This window comes from Hipposideros armiger, unplaced genomic scaffold (genome assembly GCF_001890085.2).
Source record: "Hipposideros armiger isolate ML-2016 unplaced genomic scaffold, ASM189008v1 scaffold_191, whole genome shotgun sequence".
Lineage (NCBI taxonomy): Eukaryota > Metazoa > Chordata > Mammalia > Chiroptera > Hipposideridae > Hipposideros > Hipposideros armiger.
In genome coordinates, this window is record NW_017731541.1 from 922,563 (window position 1) to 943,006 (window position 20,444).

The 20,444-nt window shown below is 55.8% G+C and overlaps 1 protein-coding gene across 5 annotated transcripts in view; it reads left to right on the top strand.

The window, feature by feature from the left end:
* Nucleotides 1-3,487: 3,487 nt before the first annotated feature.
* The window catches only part of VWC2 (von Willebrand factor C domain containing 2), an 87,005-nt gene continuing 70,048 nt past the window's right edge, over nucleotides 3,488-20,444 (top strand). Inside the window, exons 1-2 of one of the 5 annotated variants that reach the window (XM_019653018.1) lie at nucleotides 3,488-3,572; nucleotides 5,395-6,193. In XM_019653018.1, coding sequence (XP_019508563.1) covers nucleotides 5,498-6,193 — 696 coding nt within the window. In that variant the 5' untranslated portion in view covers nucleotides 3,488-3,572; nucleotides 5,395-5,497. The other 4 variants (XM_019653016.1, XM_019653021.1, XM_019653017.1 and 1 more) reach the window with 4 other exon arrangements.

A 20,444-nucleotide genomic window follows, 5' to 3' on the forward strand; every position in this document is an offset into this window, starting at 1 on the left:
CACCCCTCGAGCCTCCATCAAGTCCTTTCGGATTGCTTTCTGGGATATTACAAAAGAGCAGCGGATGACTGGGATGCAGAAGGCATAGGCGAGCACTAGAAGCAGAGTTCTTGGCCCAGGACCCCAGAGAACTTTCAGGCCTGGTGCTGAAAGAAGAGTTCCTGTCAGTAGCTGGAGATAAAACCTGCCTTGCAGGCTCTTGAGTGAGGGGAGACAGGTGAGTCCCTGAGAGACCCTGGGGAAGGGCTGAGAAAAGTCTGCGGGCCCGCATGGAGGCGAGTTCAATGCCTTTGCAGAATTATTGTGCGTGACAGCCCAGGCTGGCGGTGGGGGGCGGGGGACAGGAAATGAAGGCCAAGGCCAGATCAGAAAGAGCACTTTTGTGTCGTGTTGTTTGCATTTCCTCGGTAATTCAGCTGCTAAACATTTGTCCTGGCTTGGTTACAGGCTAGAGATGCTATACAGAAATACAGAAGTGACTCAGGGTAAGGGCATAGGGGCATGGAGTGCTACCTTTCAAAGGCTCAGTAATGCAGATCTGGGGGTGGGGTGGGGGGGGGAGAAGCTGCGGGAAGCTTCTTGGGCAGTTTGATGGTGGGAATTTGGGGGAAGGGACTGTTGCCTGCACCGCCTGGCAACAGAACTTTCTACCTTCGTAGTCGGGCCTGCTCTGTGTGTACACCCATCCAAAGCCACCTGAGCACCAACGGTGGCTTCTCCACTCATTAAGTTGGGTTAGTGGTCAACCTTCTGCCTGAACCACAAAAATCCTGCTGACCCTTTTACTCCCTCTCTGCCCCAAACCTGCCCTGCTCAGGTTCACGGGCCCAAATCACCCCCTTTTCCCCTCCCTGACCTCCGACACACACCCAGGGTAACACCAGCAGACGTGGACTCCACAGAGGCCCGTGTGGAGGGACCCGCCTCGCTGTGCCTGGGAGGGCAGGTTCGCAGTGTCCTGTGATGATCCCGTCCTTTCCACACCTTCCCTTCACTCTTAATTTCTCCTGGTTTAAGTGCCGACCACTGACCGTTGCCTGAATTCCAGTAGCTTTGCTTTTACCTCAGATTTACGACTCAGTCATGGCCCTTGTCCCCCTAAGTCCCAGATGTCTGGGTGTTCCTATGTTTGTTCTATGTGTGTTCTATGCAGGAGTGATTTGGGGCCTCCTTGTAACAAAGGACCCAGATCCTTGAGAAACGCCAGCTCGCCGGCTCGCTTCTCCAGCCAGTATCAGAGGCCAAGCAGCCTCGCCGACCACCCGGTCGGGATGGGCCTCCTGTGGCACCCCACCCTCAGGCCTGCCATCGCTCCGGGGGCTGGTGGTGTCCAGGAAAGCACTGAAATGCCCCGGAGGATTCCCAGGTCCCCTTGGCACACCATGGAAGGTTCCAGAAGCCAACCAGCTTGGGGCCTGGGAGAGACGTCATCCCAGGAAGACAGTTGCCAGACTCTCCACCAAAGACACGTGCGCCACCCACTCTTGTCATCAGCCTACCTGCAAATGCCCTCCCCTCCTTACCCGGCTTCCTGCTGCGCGCAGCTTGCTTTGGGGGACCTGGGAGCAGAGTATAGAAATGCTGAGTCTGGTGCCTGATTCCTCGGGAGACCACGGGCCAGGACAGCAGTCAAGAGAAAACACTCCCCATCTCAGAAGGGCTCCAGAGTGGCCTCCCGACGGCCCTTATCAACCCCAAGGAAAGTCTTGCCCAGGTGCCCAGGGCACCCAGCACCTGCCAGCGACGGCCTCCTTTGGGCTGTCCAAAAGGAGGAGGAGAACCTGAAACAGTGCACGCACAGCTCGAAGCCCCAGGCCGGTTCCCCAAGGGCGCGTGCCAGCAGGATCTGCGCTTGTCGCTCTGAGGCCCGCACGTGCTGCTGGCCCCGCTTCATCAAGCTTCTTTCTGAAACGTTTTTATTGGTAGGTGTGTCTGTGGTCTGTGATGTTAATACAGTGAGTGGCTTTATAGTATATTAAAAACGGATCCCTGGAAACCTCCTATCAAGGAACATGCTTTTGCCCCAGATTTTAGAAGAATATCTGAGTCATCCACTCGATCTGAACAGATGCTGTGACTGTTGGCATAACTGCAGAAGGCCGAGCCTCTGAGATGCGCTGTAATCAGGCAGCCTGCACAGCCGGCTGGCCAGGGAGCAGTAACTCTCCATCCAGGCTGGCATCCGGCTGGAGCGGAATTAGCTGCTGCCTCTGCGGCCTGGTGGGCCAGTCCAGAGCAGAACTGTAATGAGTGGCTCCCTTAGCAGCCGGGCCTGCTCTGGGTACATCCCCCCAAAGCCGCCTGAGCACCAAAGGCGGCTCCTCCCACTCATTAAGTTAGTGGTCAACCTTCTGCCTGAACCACAAAAATCCTGCTGACCCTTGATTTCAGATGGAAGTGGCTTTAGCTCCTTCTAACTCCAAAAGATGAAGGTTTGACAGGCACTCCTTCTCACTGGCTCAAGTTCAAAATTCAAGTTAAAAGCGGCTTTCCCAAAGGTGAGAGCTAAGTGAGGGCAACACTCCTGCATGAGGCCCTGGCAGCCAGAGGCCCGCAGGGCGCAGTGCGGGCGCTCTGCGCTTCCGTGAAACAGGCTGCGACTTGACCTGGAGAGGAGACCTCAGAAGGCCCTTCTTTTGGGGATCTACTCTGCGCCTCCCCCAGACAGGTGGAAGCGCTGGTGGCGCACCCCGTCTCCACGCACTTGGAGAGCTAGCTCTCCTCAGCATCCGGGGGGCTCTCTGCTTGTGGGGAAAGCGCACGGGGGCTTGTGCCCTCCGCGCCTGCTTCCCAGGCCCCACAGGCCCCCTGCCTCTCGGCCATGGTTTAGTCATCCCGACCTCATTCCCGATTCGTATTTTATTTCACAGTCTCTTTTCTACTCTCAAGTCACAATCACCACCTCCGCCACCCTCAGTTCCAGCAGATGGCCGACTCACCCGCCTAAGAGCAGAGCTAAGTTTCCGGCGCTCTCGACATCTCTCCTGCTTCACTTCCGACTTCGCGCGTTGCCTCGCCTCCATCCCGCGTTCCCTGCCGCGTTTTTCCCTCGAAGGCAAACCTGCTGCTGCTGCTTCCGGGACGGAGGCATTTCCAGCAAGTCACCCTCCCTCGGGCATGCGTGTGCCATGTGTCCCCCAGTCCTCGGCGAACTTAAACGGAGTCCCTGTTGCAGGAAAGGGGAGTCAGAGGGGCGCCGGAGAGAGACCGCAGGGAGTCGTGCTCCCTGTGGATTTGTAGGAGTTTCTTGCCCTTCCACCGCTCTGGGTTTCTGAATGTAAAGAGGGCAACGCTCCCAACTGTCTGCTAAGCTCATCCGGCCTTCAGATTCCAAATGCAAGGCCGTGCGGTCAGGTTTTCCAACGGTGGCGAAACAAAGCTGTCCACAGGGCGGAGAGCCAGAGGGGGCCAATTAGTAAGGAAGGAATTCGAGAAAAAAATAAAGGAAAGAAAAAACGCCCAGATGAAAGGCGCAGTGGAGAGTGAGTGGCAGGGAAGGAGTATGGCAGCCGGGGCCAGGCTGGTGGCCGGCCGCGGAGGTGGGGACGCGGCCGCGCGCGGGAGAGGGACAGGTAGGGTGTGCGGCCAGGAAGAGGAGCCGGTGGGCGGGAGGTCCTCAAAACCCCGGCCTCGGGGAAAAGGGGGGCAGGGGGCGCCCCAGGCGGGAGGCGGCTGCGGCAGGGGAGGCGGGCCCGCGGGCTCCCACGCCGGCCTCGGTGCCACTCGCCCGCCTGTCGCGCTCCAGGCATCCCTCGCCCTCCGAGGCGCCACGGCTGCCTGGCATTCCCGCTGCCTGGTCTGGAGCGCTCCCAGCGCCGGCGGGAGGAGAGGAGCTTGGCTAAGTCGGGGCGGCCCCCAGGGCGCGATGCGTCGTGGAGGCAGGGACTAGACCCAGGGATGAGCAGCAGAGGGCGGCGCCGGCACTGACGCGGGTTGGGGCCGCCACTACCGGCCGCCCGCAGCGCGTTGAGCAAGCTGGCGGAGACGCCCTAGCCCGGTGAACGCGCCGGGCGGAGCGCGCAGGTGGAGCTGTGCTCTCCGCTGTGCGCCCCGCGCGGGTCGCCAGCCGCCGGGAGGATGGGTGCCGGCGCCCCGGGACCGCGCCCGCCGCTGCTGCCCCCGCGCCCGCCGCGAGCCCGGAGTCCCGCCGGCGCCCTGCGCTCATGTATGTAGGCTGGGCATCCGCCCCCAGGGGTGAGGGCACTTGTCGGGCGACGGTGCCCGGGGCAGCGTTCAGCCTCCCTGCGGCTCCGAAGGAGCGCCCCCTCCCCAAGTTTGTAAATATGGGCGATTCTCCCCGGGCTGAGGCAGACCGGGCCAGGGCTGGGAGTGGGCAGAGGGCGTGCAGACCCGAGCCCTACTGGAGACGAGGTGAGCGGGGAGGGAGACGCCAGGAGGGCGCCAAATTGGGGGTGGAGGGCGTGGAAGGGAGGTGGAGAGCGGCAGGGCTGCCCGCACCCTGCGGTGACGAGGGTTCTCTCAGCCCCTTTGGGCGACAGAAACTTTGGAATCGGAGAGGCTTCCCGAGACCGGGAGAGTCGGAGGGACTCGCCCCCGCCCTGCGCCTCCCACCCACGGCCTCCCCTGCTGCACACAGTAGCGCTGCCCGGGGCTTCTCTGCCCCGCCGTCCCCACCCCCTCCTGGGGAAAGCGATCAGGAGACCGAGCGCGGAGCCCGGCGGGGGCCTCTCCGCGCCTCGAGTCACTGGGCGTCGGGGTGGGCGCGGTGGCCGGCGGAGGGGCCGAGCCTCCGGGATCCTCGCCCCGCCACCAGGGGTGGTCAGGGGCGGCCTTCTGGGCAGTGGGGCCTGGGGCGGCGGGCGGGAAGCCGCGCCTGCTCCCTGCGCTGGAAACATTTAAAAAGTTGTTGGAAATGAATAATGGGGTCCTAGGAGCAGCTTTGTTTAACCCTCTCTCGTCCCTTCCTCCCAAACCCCGGGGGCAAGCGAGGGAGGGCTTCCCGCTGAGCTCCCAGCGCGGTGGTCAGGCTCCGACTCCACTGCGGAATTCTCCGTTTAGTAACCTTTGGGAAGAGCGGCCGGGGCCGAGGGAGGGGCGCCGTGGGCTCCTGAATTACGTGGCTCCCCCCGAGGTGTTCGGGGCGCGGGGGCTGGTCCGGCTCGCCCGCGGCGTGTCCGCGGCTCCCGCCGCTCCTCAGGACCGCGCGAGAAGCACTGCGGGCCGGGGTTTTTCTGGAACTTCGCTTCCACGTACGTCTCCACAGTTCGTGATGTGCGAGAAGCCCGGCCGTGCAGGATGCTGAGCGTGCGGCCCCCGCCCGCACGGCCCAGCTCGTCCATCTAGAGCGCTGCGGGAGCCGGGCCGCGCGGGGCCGGGTGGGGGCCTGGGCGCGCGCGGGCCGCCGGCTCAGCTGTGCTGCTGTTCTCTCCGCAGGGACGGCGGCTCCCGGCCGGCGGCGGCGCGCCCCAGGGCTGTGAATGCAACTCGCCTCTCCGCCGCGCTCCCCGCCCGCCCGCCCGCCGGGACGCGGTAGGGGATGCCCAGCTCCGCCGCGATGGCAGTTGGCGCGCTGTCCAGTTCCCTTCTGGTCACCTGCTGCCTGATGGTGGCTCTGTGCAGCCCGAGCCTCCCGCTGGAGAAGCTGGCCCAGGCGCCAGAGCAGCCCGGCCAGGAGAAGCGCGACCACGCGTCTCGGGACGGCCCGGGGCGGGTGAGCGAGCTCGGGCGCCCCGCAAGGGACGCGGGCGCCGGCGGCCGGGACTGGAAGAGCAAGGGCAGCCGCGCGCTCGCCGGCCGGGAGGCGTGGAGCAGGCAGAAGCAGGCCTGGGCTGCTCAGAGCGAGGGCGCCAAGGCCAGGGACCCGCCGGCCCCGCCCCGCGGGGACACCCCGCAGGGGGAGCCCCCGGCCGCCGCCGCCCAGGACGCGTCTGGGCCGGACTTCGCGCCGGCGACCGAACCTCCGGAGGAGTACGCGTACCCGGACTACCGCGGCAAGGGCTGCGTGGACGAGAGCGGCTTCGTGTACGCCATCGGAGAGAAGTTCGCGCCGGGCCCGTCGGCCTGCCCGTGCCTGTGCACCGAGGAGGGGCCGCTGTGCGCGCAGCCCGAGTGCCCGCGGCTGCACCCGCGCTGCATCCACGTCGACACCAGCCAGTGCTGCCCGCAGTGCAAGGAGAGGAAGAACTACTGCGAGTTCCGGGGCAAGACCTACCAGACTCTGGAGGAGTTCGTGGTAAGAGGCGAGCGCCCCGGGCGACTTGGCACCTCCCAGGACGGGGTGAGGCCGCTCTGTGCGCTGTGTGCCCCCACTTTGGAGATGAGGCGCTCTCTGCTTCCCAGAGGCGAGGCGGACTGCGCTGTGCTGGCGCCCTTAGCACAGCCTCGCTTTTCAGTGCAGAGGTCATCTTTGAAAGCAGTGTGGCCACTCCACGTTAGTCCCTTTGGTCTTCGCTGTAAACGGGTTTCTTTAGACTGAAGCCCGAGGCACCGAGGGGACAGGCCAGAGCACTTACTAGTTGTCCTTACAGCATTAATTCACTGCTGCTCATTGAGAAGTGTTGAGGCAGAAATGCACAACCTGCTTGCAGGCACAGGGCAGTTTACCCTGCCATGTGGGGTATATTCTCCAGCTAATAGCCAATTAAGGGAGACTATTCATATAAATAAACCATTTCCCGAGATTTTGTGCTGGGGTATCATGCAAATGCGCTAACAATTGAGAGAAAAAGAAAATGCTGGCTCATTGGATGCCGAAACATGGTGGCCATCAAAAACAGGAAGCCCAGTCCCTGGGTACAAGCTGTTTTATTTTTGGATGAGTTCTAGTCATAATATTAAAAGCACTGAGCATCTCCGGAATGCCTACTGTGTGTCAGCTCCAGGCTGTGCTTTTCACACGTGTTAACTTAGTTAAACCTCATACCATGCTATAAAGTAGATTGATTGTCTAGCACCTTCAGTTTTTGGAAAAGGGGAAACTGAGACACAGAATATTTAAATAGCGAGTTGAAGGCAATGCAACTACCCAGAAGCCGACTCCTGTGTCAAGCCCAGCGGGTCTACTACACCGCGCATGCGCACCCCTCGCCGCTTGAGCCAGAAGCGAACCCTGCAGGCGCTCGGGTTAGGCGATGGTGCTGCCCAACACGCATGCGCTGGCTCCAGGTGCGCACCAAAAGCCCTGCCTTCCCACTAGTGGGCCTGGGAGACACCTGCGTGGCTGTTTAGCTGCTCCAATCCCCGCAACCCCATCCCCAAGGTAGGCTCACCCTGTGGCCTGTCTGGACATGGCCTGTGGCCTTGGCATGCCCGAGATTCCCTGGGCCGCAGAGGGCGTGCTGGGACCCACCGCCCCCAAAGCTGAGCGCAAGAGGCAGGCTGGATCCCCTGAGATCCGCGGCTCAGGATGTGCTGGGGGGGGGGGTCACTGCAGTTGATGGGTTTTAGCACCGAATTCCCGAGTGTTGTAGAAATAGAAAGCCAGGCGAACAGATGTGCAGATAGTGTACAAAGTGTGAAAAGAACGTTGGCCTGTCGTCAGTCAACATGAATTTCCACTATGGCTTTGCCACTCACCAGCCCTCGGAGAAGCACAGGCAGCTTTGATGAGGCACTCCCGGGAACCAGGCCCCAGGCCGGAGGTGAGTAGTCGGGAGCCCTGCCCCCCAAATGCAGGAGGGCCCCCCCAGATGTTTTAGGTGCCCTAGGAAAGGCAGCCACGGGTGCTGGTGAGGCCCTGAGGTGGGGCTTCCTTCCATGGTGGCCTGGGACAGGGCTGCGGGCATGGACCCAACCAAACAGCGCTCTTGAGGCCTCGGTTCCTAAGAAAATCCAAGTGTTCTAAGAGCAAAGATAAGTGGCTGGTCTTTAATTATTAACGTTATTGTTGCGCTGTGTGGGGTTCCATCGTCATCTATTAAAAGTGCCCCATGAGGTGGGCTGCGGTATTATTAGCATTTCGATCTATTGTAAAAAGCCCAGCCAAATGCAACACAAAGGGGCCATGCATCTACCCGAGAGTGGAGGTAGAAGGAAGCCCCCAAACTGCTGTTCAGGGATTCACTGCTAAGTGCTAGATGCCACGAGGCTGCCGCGTGTGTGGGGAGGGGGTCTCTTATTCGATTCCTGTCGTCAAGAATTGGTCCCTAGGTAGGATGTGTGTCAAACTCGGGAGATGGGAGATGAGAGCAAAAGGGAGATTGGAAACGTCATCACCTTGGGAAGGACCCAAGTACCGATGAACTTACTTTTGGAGCATTAGGGTGCACCGTGAATCTCCAGGTGACACTTCATTCTTAACTCCTGTCCCGCCATTACCAGCTGAGAGGGTGTACTGTGTTGGATGTTGCAAAGTTGCTACATGTGTTTCATTACATGCCTGCTCCTTTAGCGGGTGTGAGCACATGGCGACTTCTTTGTGTGTGTGTGTGCCTGTTCATCTCTGTTAGTGTCGGGAACACTTCTAGGCATCTCCCTAATTTAGCGTGGCTTTATGCAAGTGTCTGTGCTTTGGTTTGCTTCCATGTGCTGCAGAGGCTGCGGTGCTTCCTTGGTGGTGTCGGCAGGATGAGTGCAGAAGGGTCCGGGCTCAGCCGTGAGTCCGAGGGGCCTGTAGGTTGCACTAATGGAGAGCTGTTGGCACACCAAGTGCCAGGGCACAGCCATTGGTCACGTGCCTGCCCTGGGCCTCCTGGGCCTCAGGCAGACAAGCAGGAGCCTGGGGCTTGCGTAGCGCAGAGTGTACGGAAAATGGAAGAGGAAAGCACTTCCTGTCTGAAGTGCCTTGTGCTTCTCTCAAGAAAGTGTAACTCACATGGAAGCTGTGGTAACTCAAATGGACACCGTTTTCCATAGTAAGGGAGGGGGTGATAGGGAGACCGGCGTGGGCTGGCGTGGGGCGCTTCCGCTGGGAGGCACAAGGCGCCTAAACAGCCTGCCTCCTGTGTCCCGGGAGAGGAGCTACTGGCGGAGGCTGGGCACTCACTGCAGGCCTGGGGTGAGCAGCAGACAGAACCCGAGACCCTGCCCGGTGCCTGGGATGCGCATTGGCCCAGGAGGGGCCGCCCCTCCCTACCTCCCTGTGCTTCTCTCTCTTGGGGTGCGTGTACCTGCTGCGCTCGCCACCAGGTTTCTCCTCAGTTCACACCAGCCTTCCCCTGTCTCTCTATGTTCCTTACCCCATTGACACTCGCTTTCCTTGCAGCCTGGTTGGCCTCAGCCAGATGCCAGCAGATCTCACTCGCAGCTTCAGCGAAATACCATTAAGCTGCTAGTAATGATTAGAGTACTACCTCCTTCCTCCACGTTTGTGATTTAATTTGTATTTCCAGAACGTACTGAACTGGTAGAATGTTCTCCACTGCCTCTCAAATTCTGCCAAGTGTCCTGGTCTTCAACTTGTACCAGCACGCACCCAACTTTGAATAAGGAAGCCCATCTATTGGTCTGTGTCTTTTAGAAACGAGAGGTGTTTTCATGTGCTGTCTGCGTCCTAGGGCGCACGCCTTTGCTGGGGCCATGATAGCAAAGTACCACAGACCAGGCGGCTTAAACAACAGACATGTTCTCTCACATCCTGGAGGCTGGAGTCCGAGATCCAGATGTGTGCAGGCCTGGTTCCTCCTGAGGCCTCTCTCTTAGGGGTGTGGATGGCCGTCTGCTCCCCGTGTCCTCACATGGTCACATGGTCCTCACATTGTCCCTTTGTGCGTGTCTGTGTTCTCATCGCCTCCTCTAATAAGGACACCAGTCGTATTGAATGAGAACCCACCATAATGACCTCATTTTAACTTAATGACCTCTGTAAAGACCCTTTCTCTGAATACAGTCACATTCTGAGGTGTTGGGGGTTTGGACTTCAACATCTGAATTTGGGAGGGGTGGACACAAGCCAGCCTGTGACACAGAACGGCAGTGGCCGCGGTTGGCCTTGTGGGTGTGGGCGCAGGTGTGTGTTGGGGAGGAGCCACAGCAGGTAAGACTGGAAGGCAGAACCGGTGAAGAAGGCGCAGTGACGGCTTATGAGCCACTGCTGACAAACGTAACTCAGCAGCCCATGTAAAGCGCTCTGGCTCTGTCGGCTCCACTGTGGGCGACGCTTAAGGAGCACTCTGCTTATGTCACCGGTCCTCCTACCGTGCATATTGCACAGCTGGCTGTGACAGGCTCCAGTGGGCAGTTTTATATGGACCCCCGGTGACCACCAAGCAGGCCAGCAGCACATCAAATTTGAAATTCATTAATAACAAACGATTCCTTCTTGAGCAACCAAAGTTGTTCCCCTCCTGGGCACCCTGCTCCCCTGGGGCCTGCAAGCTTGTTTCAGTATTTTAGAGAACCTGATGGAATTTATGCGACTCCTTGAGATAAGGCCGCCCAGGAGAACTCAAACTTCATATCGCTTTGCTTTCCGTAGGGAGGATATCCGGCCGGTGTGTCCACACCGGTTAGCATAGCTGATCGGGAGCTCTGATTGGCAACTGTGTAAGTCTTTGAAGGAAAAGAGAAAATGAATTATTAATCAGTGCTGCTTGCCAGACTGTCTGTCAAAGCTCAAGCACTGTTGACCTGGAGATAATGGAAAGCAGGTTTGCTGGGAGATGCTTTGGGGCCACTGAGGCAACCAGACCCTCCCTGTGGCTTCACGATCTGACTTGTGGCAAAATCTCGTTTCTAGAAGTTTATTAATAAAAAAAAAAAACCCCACCAAACTTACATGAAATTTGGTATCAAAGGCTTCACCTAATTAGATCTCTATTGCAATTATGAGAAACTGCCAGGAAAGAGGAAAGCACAATTCTTCACGTTTTCAATTTCATGGTATCTATAGTCTCCTGGCTGTTGCTACTTAACATGAAACAACGCTATTATTGGCCTTTGCAAAGTAAAATGACCCAAGTGGCGCGGAGTCCGGGCTCTTCTCACTAAGCCAGTCTAATGCATGTGCTAGTGCTGCCTGAGTTTGTTTTGGTTCCGAGTAAGATTTTGTAAGTTCTGGACTTCTCAGTTTCTTCTCTTGTCTAAAGCCATTTAAACAGGAACAACTGAACAAAAAAAGGTGTCCATAAGGTGTGTTTCTAGCTCAGGTGGGGAAGCACAGCTTGAATTGTCAAGCCCCACGCAAAATTTGATTTGTGAATATGGCACGAGAAACACCATAAAAATCTGATTTTTTTATAATGGGAAGGAGCCAATATTTATTCAGTGCCTATGTGTTTTGTACATTTGGGAGCGGGTAATTTACACAACAGGTTGATGAATAGGTGGCATTTTCTTTATTTGAAAGGAGAGAAAACTTGAGGTTCAAAACAGTGAAGTAATTGGATCACAGTCATTGAGTTAGTAAATGGAGGAGCCAGGACGGGTCCAAGTCTGTTGGACTCTGAATGTTGTAGACTTCCAACCATGCCACCGTATCTCTATAATGGTGCAGTGACGAAGTGGCCTTCTGCGTGTGGCCAAGAGAATGTCCAGTACCCGGGGAAGGGAACGCTCACACAGGCTCAGAGCGCCTGACCCACATGTGTGTCCAGTAAATGCTGGATCAATTTGTTAAGGGTTTATTTATGTGGATTTATGTTATATTTGACTCAAGCCATCTAGGACAAAGTAAATATGTGTCTTTCAAAGTATGAAATCTTGAGTTGTGATGAGATCAGAAGCATTTAGTTGCCAGGGCTCCCTGAGGGCAAGGGGAAAGACCCCTCCTCCCCACCCCAGGGCAGTGGACAGGAACTAGATCTCCAGAGGTGGCCAAGACTGTGGACATCAGCAGGCCACAGGGGCAGACTGGTGGCCCCAGAGCCACCTCAGGCCCCAAGAGGTGTTCTGCTTGGCTCCCAGCACGTGACATTTGTTTGACTAGTGCAGATATTACAGTGAGAGGCTCACATAAATACACCGGGTGCCGATTTGGTGTAGAGAATGAGACAATCCCCAGGCAGCAGCCATCTGCCAGGTCCGGAGTGGGGCTGTCCCTTTAGAAGGGCATTTGCCCTCCAGCTGACCACATCCCCACTTGGCACGATTTGCCTGTGCTCTTTTCGCCACATGGCTTTGTCATGCCTCTCCGTTGACAGAGAAATTTCACCTTAGGAAATCAATGCCTTACTCCAAGTCCTCCCACCAGCTGGCGTCAGGAGGCCTAGGGACTCAGGGCCCCAGCGCTCCAGCCCCTCATCTCTTTGGGTGGACAGTCAGCTTGTACAGCGTCCAGGACCTCGGACCTCGGTCTACAGACATCAGTGGGTATGAGCCCTTGTTCTAGTTCATCCTTGTGCCATGGGCAATTCTCAGAGCTTCCTTATTTTTTCAGTGATAAAAAGTGAGAGTACCCACTTATCACTCACATTATACAAGTAAATGAGATATATCTGGAAGCAGTTTGAACCTACAAAGCTCTGAACAAGCAGGAGAGAAAAGCCTGCTGCCGGGCTACTGTGGATCTTCAGGTGCGGTCTGGTGCGTGTGGGTCTGTTGGGAGGTCAGGGCCCCAGCGTGGGCTTTGTCCCTGGGATGACTGCCTGTGGAGGCTGCTGCCATCGTTAGCAGGTGGCTCTATAAATATTTTCCTATAAATATTTCCTTCTCAGATGATATCTCCAAATCTGATAAGTTCCAAATAAAAAATCATTCTTGCATTTATTTAGTCAAAAAATTTTCAATATATAGATGCTATGCACTGGACTGGATACTGGAGGTTCAGTGACAAACTGTTGGGTCCCCCCAGTAAACGGCAGTGACCTATAGTGTGTGATGTGCCTGAGGAACATCATGAGGGGCTCTGTGGGGGACACTGGTAGAAGCCACTCATCTAGGCTCCATTGTTGTTGATGGTTTGTTTTTAGATGACAGGCACCGTGGGGCAGGTTTCTAGGGAGAAGACAAGAGTTTGTCTCAAATGGAACGATTGTGAGTCCAAGGAAAGGGCATGGTTTTCCACGCCAGCCGGCCGACGTCCCCTGTAGCCAACCTTCATGGGCCGGTCCTGACCACGTAGCTGGAAGTCCTTGCTGCTTATCTGTTCCCAGCCTGACATCCTGCCAGCTGGATTTCACTTGGCCATTCTATTTCTGTCGGGCACTGGGGTGCAGCCAGGACACAGAGTGCCTTTTGAATCTGTGGGGAAGGATGATGTCAGACGTCTGCCGTGGCCCTGTGGGTTCTCTCGGAAGCCCGAGGCCCGTGGAAAACAGAGGGATGGAAAATTCGGATGCACATTTCCACTTATGGCAGATATGATTGTACTTTAAACATGATGAGGCTACCTATTGGCTGGGAATATGGAAGACTGATAGCCTGAAAACCCACGTGTACAAAACTCTCGAAATCCTGGATATCATATACAGCACATCTTCTTGAAAGGACAGCTGAAATGGAGAGAGAGAGAGAGAGAGAGAGAGAGAGAGAGAGAGAGAGAGAGAGAGGGAGGGAGAGAGAAATTCATCCCTAAAGGTGGAGGCCAGAATCCAGAGAAGACCATCAGCCCTGCAGTGGCAACTGCTGAAGGCTGGGGCCCAGACCCTTGGTACTCACAGCCAGGCTGGACACGTGACAAGCCCAGGGCCCCCAGTAGAGAGAATCAGATCAGGATGTGCCTCCCCGGAAAAGCCTGTCTTACAAAGGGGCAGTGCAGACGAACTCCCCTGGATGGGCCTCAGCCTGTGCAGGATTTTTCTGAGCAGCTGCGTCTTGAGTGCATGTGCCCTCCTGTGGGTATAGAGCCCAGATTCGTGCTTCTCTGAGTGTCCAAATGATCCAAGTGGGATGCTTTTGTTCAAAGGGGTCCCAGGCTGGTATCTGACAGAAACGAGTGCTCTCAGCAGGAAGGCACCCACTGCCCAGGCTGTGAGGAACCCCACAAATAGTTTTTCAAGCAATGCGATTGCAAATTAAAGTTACACACAAGAAGAAAGGGCTTCGTGAACAAGAGTCAGCCAAGACAGCAGTCATGTCAGACCCAGACGTTGGGATACAGATGAGACTATTAAATATGCATAAGAAACCACTGCTGGAATAAAATGTATGGGTGTACCCCAAACCTTAGTCAGCTTTGAAAAAGAAGCAGGTGGAACGTGTATAAATGAATGCTATAATAATTGGATTAATATCGAATGGGAGGGTCTAACAGTACATTAGATACAGATTATAAATAATTCACTGAACCGGCAGATAGATTTGACCCAGAATGAAGCCCATAAACAGATGCAGCATGGGAAGGAGATGACCCGATACGTGAGAGGAGAGAGACAAGGAAGGTCTAATGTAGATCAGGTTAGAATTCTGAAGGAGATAGTAAGAATGTGGGAGAAATGGGGAAATCGTGTCCAAGACTTTCTAGTTGAAAGACTGCTATTTTCTGACTCAGGAATCCCAATGAACGATAAGGAAGAGAAATAAAAATGTGCCCACATCATAGAGAGACTGCAGAACACCAAAGGCAAAAGAAGGATTTTAAGGGCAACCAGAGAGAACAGACTTTGCCTACAAACTAACAGCAAATGGGCTGTCAGCTGACACCTTGTCAACAGGAGAAAGCCCAAAAGAGCAGAAGAACAAAGGAAAAAATAAGTGTTAATCCACTTTATGCACCCAGCAAAGCTGTCTTTCAGGAATGAGCCTGAACAAAGATATTGTCAAACAAAAATAGAGAGCATACCACCAAGAAACCTTTCCTAAAAGAACTTCAAAACGCAATGCCAAGGATGAAATTTATGAAGAAGGAATGTGATCCCACAAGTAAAGTCACCGAGTGAGGAAGGAATGGAATGAAACCTTTCTTCAATAAGCCATAGACCAGGGGCTCTCGACTGGGGGCCACGTTGGCCAGACAGGAGGCATTTGGCAATGTGTGCGGACATTTTTGGTGGTCATAACGGGGTGGGGTGGGAGGGTGTTACGTCTGGTAGGTCGAGGCTGGACATGTCGCTGAAATCCAGTGTGCAGAGCAGCCCCCCACAACCAATGTCAGGGTGCTGGGGTTGAGACCCCGACTGTAGATGAAACCAGGGGTCTCCAGCGTGCTGACGACTGACCAGAGATGGTCCTAATGTTCTCTGCCTCATGGGGGTTGGTGTGTCTTGCGCTGAATTTTGAGTTGAGAATTTTATCTTTAAACACACAGGAAATGCCATTAAATACAACTTTTAAATGTTGTTGGTAAAAAGTTATTACTGGGGCCAGCTCAGCTTTAGGCTAAATCATGTTCAGGGGCCCCTCCTGTGGTCTTGCTCACAGACACCCCGAGCCCCAGTCTGCCATAGTGTCTGCTCCTGCCCTCCTGCGATGAAGCTCCCACCACGTCACAGCGATGCGCCCCTCTCGCTTGGTTCTCCACAGCCTTTGCTCACTGGGCAGCTCGGAAATACCAGTCACATCAACTCTACCAGATGGTGCTTTCCTCAGAGGGTGACATGCGACACTCATTTATGCTTTCTTGGACCAGCTTTAAAGATCGTTTTTTACTTACATTTTACTTCCAAATTTCACACACTTTTTGAAAAGATAACTCAGTGTTTTTGTTTTAGGAGGCTTGGAACAAATAACATACAAAATTAGTTTCATGCGAGCTGCAGCTCAGATTTGTGAATTCCTGTTAAGGCGTCGGGAGCTCGAGCTCTGCTCCTGGTCACACGCTTGCACTGCTGACAGTGGCCAGGCTGTCACGGTGGACCCTTTTTCCCTCGGCTGCAGTGCAGGCAGGGAGCCTGCAGGCGGCCGGGATGCTGGCAGGTCCTCGTCACGTGGAGCACGGCTGCCCTCAACACCTTCGCCTTGACCCGCACCCAGTCCAGCCATGTTGTCACACATGCAGAAATGTCAGGAGTGGGAAGATTGGAAAAGAAAGAATTCTGCCAAGGCCACTGCCTCTCCCTGGGCCTGTGAGGAGCAGGGGACTCAGGTGGCCCGAGGGATAAACTGTGCTCTGATGTCAGTCTCAGCTCAGGTCACCTCCTGCTGGTAACAGCTCCCCTGTGGCCCTCCGTGCCCTCCAAGAAGCCAAGGAAATAGCTCATCTTGCTCCTTGGTGACAGCGAGAGGAAGCCGACACCATGTAATGGCCAGCTATCAGCGACCGTGCTGCCTGTGTGTGAATGCCAAGATGGGTCCTTTTCTTGTGAGCGACCCTGCAGCGCCGTCTCCAGCCGAGCTTACACCCCAAGGAAGGGATTCATTGACTGCAGACACCGCTGGCGGTGTCCTGTGTGATTTCAGGGTGCTTGGGGAGAAGCTTGGAATCAAGAGTTGGACAGAACCAGAGGTGGGAGCCAGCACCCCACCGCCCGCCCGGGCCCCGAGCCCAGCACTGCCCCAGGGAGCAGCCGCTGAGGGTCCCTGATGGGAGTGTCAAACAGCCCACCAGGCCCTGGTCGCAGGTGGCTCCCAGATGGGCGTCCACGTGGCCACTTCACCATTGGGGGGTGAGCCCTGTTCCTGGCGCTCTGGGCAAAGGACACTAACACGGTCCTGTGGTCACCTTCCTTCCACCTGCTTACGATGAGCGTTATTACTGCTGTCAGACGCGGAGCACCACGAGGGGGCAGCGGGTTCTGTTTCCTTCTGGGGGATGTGTGCGTGTGTGTCTCTCTGTGCGTGTGTGTGCGCGCGCGCGCGGGGGCGCCATCACTTTCAGCACCCTCTGCGTCTTCCCCGTCTCCACAGTCCCCGCTGTTCCTGTTACTGCACCCAACTCACCACTTCATTTTCTTGATGATCCCTGAAAGAATCTGAATTTGTGACTACTCGAGAGAACCAATGCACACGTTGCACCCTCAACACCCATCTTTGGAAGACGTTTACTCTTAATCACTTGTGTATGAAGGGAGAAGCCAGCTCTGTCCCTTCCTCCCGGCCCCGTGGCCCCCTGCGCTCTCCGTCCTGCTCAGTTGGCAGCGAGTCAGGATGCAGTGGTCGGGGCTGGCCCACCGTGGCTCGCATCTGCCTCCAGTGCAAAAATAGGGGTGCACAGACTGCCGTACTGCCTGATACTGGGAGAGAAGTTTGCCTCTCACAGTTCTGGAGGCTGGAAGCCCAAGGTCAAGGTGCCAGCAGGGTGGGCTCTGCTCGGGACACGTTTCCTTTCTCACTGTGTCTTCACACGGTGCAGAGAAAGCAGAGTGACCTCCAGCCTCTTCCTCTTCATCTCAGGTCACTGATCCCATCATGACCTCATCTGACTCTAAGTATCTCCCAGGGGCCCCACCGGCAAACACTGTCACACTGGGGGTTAGGGCTTGGACACATGAATGCTGGGGACACACAAGCATTCAGTTGGCAGCAGGGGGCCAGCGCACTCTCGCGGGGTCCAACCTGACTGCTCTGTCAGCTCCCTGCTCCCAGGATGCTGAGCAGGTCGGGGTCTGCAGCCCAGAAGCGTCCTCGTAATCACCTCAGCTACTCAGCTGTTTGTCACCCGGGGAAGCCGCCCTGCAGACACTGTTCCCTCCTGAGTGACTCCTGTGTGATCTACACTAATCTGAGGGAATTACGCTAGAGGATTTGAAGGACACTTACATGGAGGGTCTTGCCTCCAGCTAAGCTATAAGGAAGGAGATACTCTTTGGTGCCAAGAAGAAACCGTGCTGGGCTGGCTTGTCAGGCTGCTGTTCTGTTCATCTGTTTTGTGGTAGGCGGACTTGTTTTCTTCCTGAGACTGGAAGCCGACAGCTTCTGGGGACAGTTCTTAATTAAGTCCCTTTCTGTGCAAATCCCTTCCCTGACAGAGGATGGAAAGACAAAGAGAACAGCAACAACAAAAGAATCTTCCCTGAAGGGCGCAGGATGCAGGAGCTTTCTGTGGCTGCGTGGCCAGCAGCTCCTGTTGGAGGCAGGAGGTGGCTGTGGGTCAAGTTCACATCACTTAGAGCTGCTCTGTCTCATGGGGGGGAGGCTGGAGGGGCGTGCAGGGGCCTGGGGCTCTCCGAGCTGGCCCTGCTTAAAGGCAGGAGGTCACACAGCACCTGGAGCCTGGGGGACGTGGGCTGTTGGACAGGTGCCTCCGTGTGTGGGCAGGACCCTCCGGACCCTGCGGCTTTCCAGCTTGGAGACACAGCTCGGGGCGCCTTAGGCTAGTTTGATGACAGTTTCAGGTCAGGAGCCTGAAGTGGGATTGAGAAAGGATTTAGTTTAAGGTGACAGTTGAAAAGAAAGCCGTGACCTGCATAGCGTCTTCCAGACTTCTTGCAGGAGTCAAGGGGGCTTGAGAAATTTGGCAGGAATGCCCAGGGCGTCCTCATGAGGACAGTACTTGAGGGGCCCGGTGGCCAGGCCAGACCCCGAGTTCAGGCCACTGCCTGGCTTGCTGTGGCATTCCTGGCAGCTCACCAGACCTGCGGGTGGGTTTTTACTCCATAAAACGTGGAGCTGAAGGGCATCACTCCTGCTTTTTCCTCCAGCTTGAAAAGAACAGTTCTGGGTTATCAGAAGCTAAGACCCAGTGGTTTAAATAGAAGGGGACTTTGTGGGTTCCCCCAAGTGAGTCTTGCTAAGTGTGACGCTGGGCGCTTTCAGAAAGACAGACTCGGCAACTGGAAAGGCCACTTTCGCCATCTGGTGACAAAACTGGGACAATGAATTTGGGAGGCTGCTTGTCATCCAGGGCCAAGCAAAGACTGCTTTTAGTGAAGGGTGTTGGCAGTCTGTGCCTCTGGCGACTCGTTTCTTAATTTGAGGTCGTGGAAGTAACCTCATAACAGGGTTACAATGTGTAAACAAAATTCAGATGCACAAACGCTGAGACAATGTTCTTTCGTTTTAGAACAGCTGTTAGTCGTGGAACTGCCCACACCCAATGATGGTGGAGAGCATTTGTTCTTGTCAGTTTAAAGCTTCTAGGTTTCTCTGGGGGTATCTCAGCCATTTGAGGTCTTAGGAGTCTCATCGCTTTGGGGTAATTACTACGCATGTCCGGCGTTCTTGTCCTCTGAAGACGTCTCCCACCCTCCTTTATCCCTCCCAAGCTGGAGCTGGGAAGAACTCACGTAGCCTCACAGCATTGGGAAAGGCACCTTGTCCCCAGAACATGGGCTGCTTCTTGCCTTGTCCCCTGTGGTAGAGCCGGGTCCCCTGTGCCGAGCTGTGGCAGGTCTCACGTGGCCGTGGGGACATTGTGCTGCCTTCTGAGGCTGCCGCTGTGTACTTCTTTGTAGCATCTGGTGTTGGGGCCTCTGCTCTCTGCAGCTGCCCAGCTCACCCTCTCAGGACCACTGGCCCTCGAGCCAGGGCCCAGGGATCCCCACTGGGTTCTCCACCCAGGAGGGAACTGTCCGTGACGTCCCTGCTAGTCCCGACGGCTGTCCCTCCCTTTCCTGCCCCAGTCCTCCCCACCTTACTTAACCACATTTAGCTTGATCTCTTCCCTGTCGTTCCAACCAAAAGTGACAACTTTGCCTTCAGAATTCTTAACGTGTGCAGCCCAGTTGTCACCTGCATTTCCCGCCACCCTGTTAGTTCCTCTTTCGTATGCTCATGTGCCAGCCCCTAGCCTGACTGAACACTGGGCATTTCTCTGTACCTCTCCTGGAGAATACAGGATGCTAGAAAGCGGTGAGCCTGTGGGGTCAGTCAGTGGAGGATGGAGGGGCTGGTGAGGGGACCTGGAGAAGCCTGCCCAGGGGACCCAGCCCCAGGACCTACTTGTGTGTGTCATCCCGTCTGCAAGATGGATGTGTGCATACCTTGGGAGCATGAGTCCTCAGCTATTCAATGTAAATTTTAGCTATTTAAAGCAGATACTGACAAACAGTGTAGGACAGTTAGAAGACACAGAAAAGGCAGAACGCAGCTTGACCCTGTCCCCTGGGGTCAGGACTGGAGGGCTTCAGAACCTGATGTCCAGCTTTCTGGTCTCAGGCTGTGCCTCAGGCCGCTTGGTGTCCACACAGGTCCTCACACACCGTCAGGTCCCTCCTGTGATGTCACTGCATTAGTGATTATGTCACCCTAGTGTCTATCTTCTCTTCCCTTCATGGGCTAAGCGTGTAATCCTAACCTCGACCTCTCTCACTAGAAGGATTTCTGTCTCTTCCTTTCCCTCACGTGTGGCATTGAATCCTTCAGTGGCTCTCTGTGCGGTGTGGAGCGACCCTTCCAGAAACAGATTTTATGGTTTATGTTTTTCATAACATGCCATGCATGTTCATTTTAGCTGTTGTGTCTTTGCAGCTATGTCTTTCTCCACTCTGTCTGTGTGTCGAGCCCGTCCAACATCGCGCTCTGGCTCGGTCACTGTAACAGCCCGGATGAGGTGGACACACAGCTCTGGCCCTTGCGTTGCTCTGAGTCTGGCTGGCCCCGCACTTGCAGACGGCGACAGGACCTCAGTGACAAAGACCCTGCGCTCCAGCCCAGGGCTCCTGGAAGAATTCAAGGGCTCCGGGGACTTAAGGTGTTCAGGAGGCTTGGGAGAGAGGAAGGGGGAGGGAAAGTCCAGACTCCCGCGTTGCCCCTTGTTCCCACGTCCACTTATTTGTGTCATTGCGGAACCC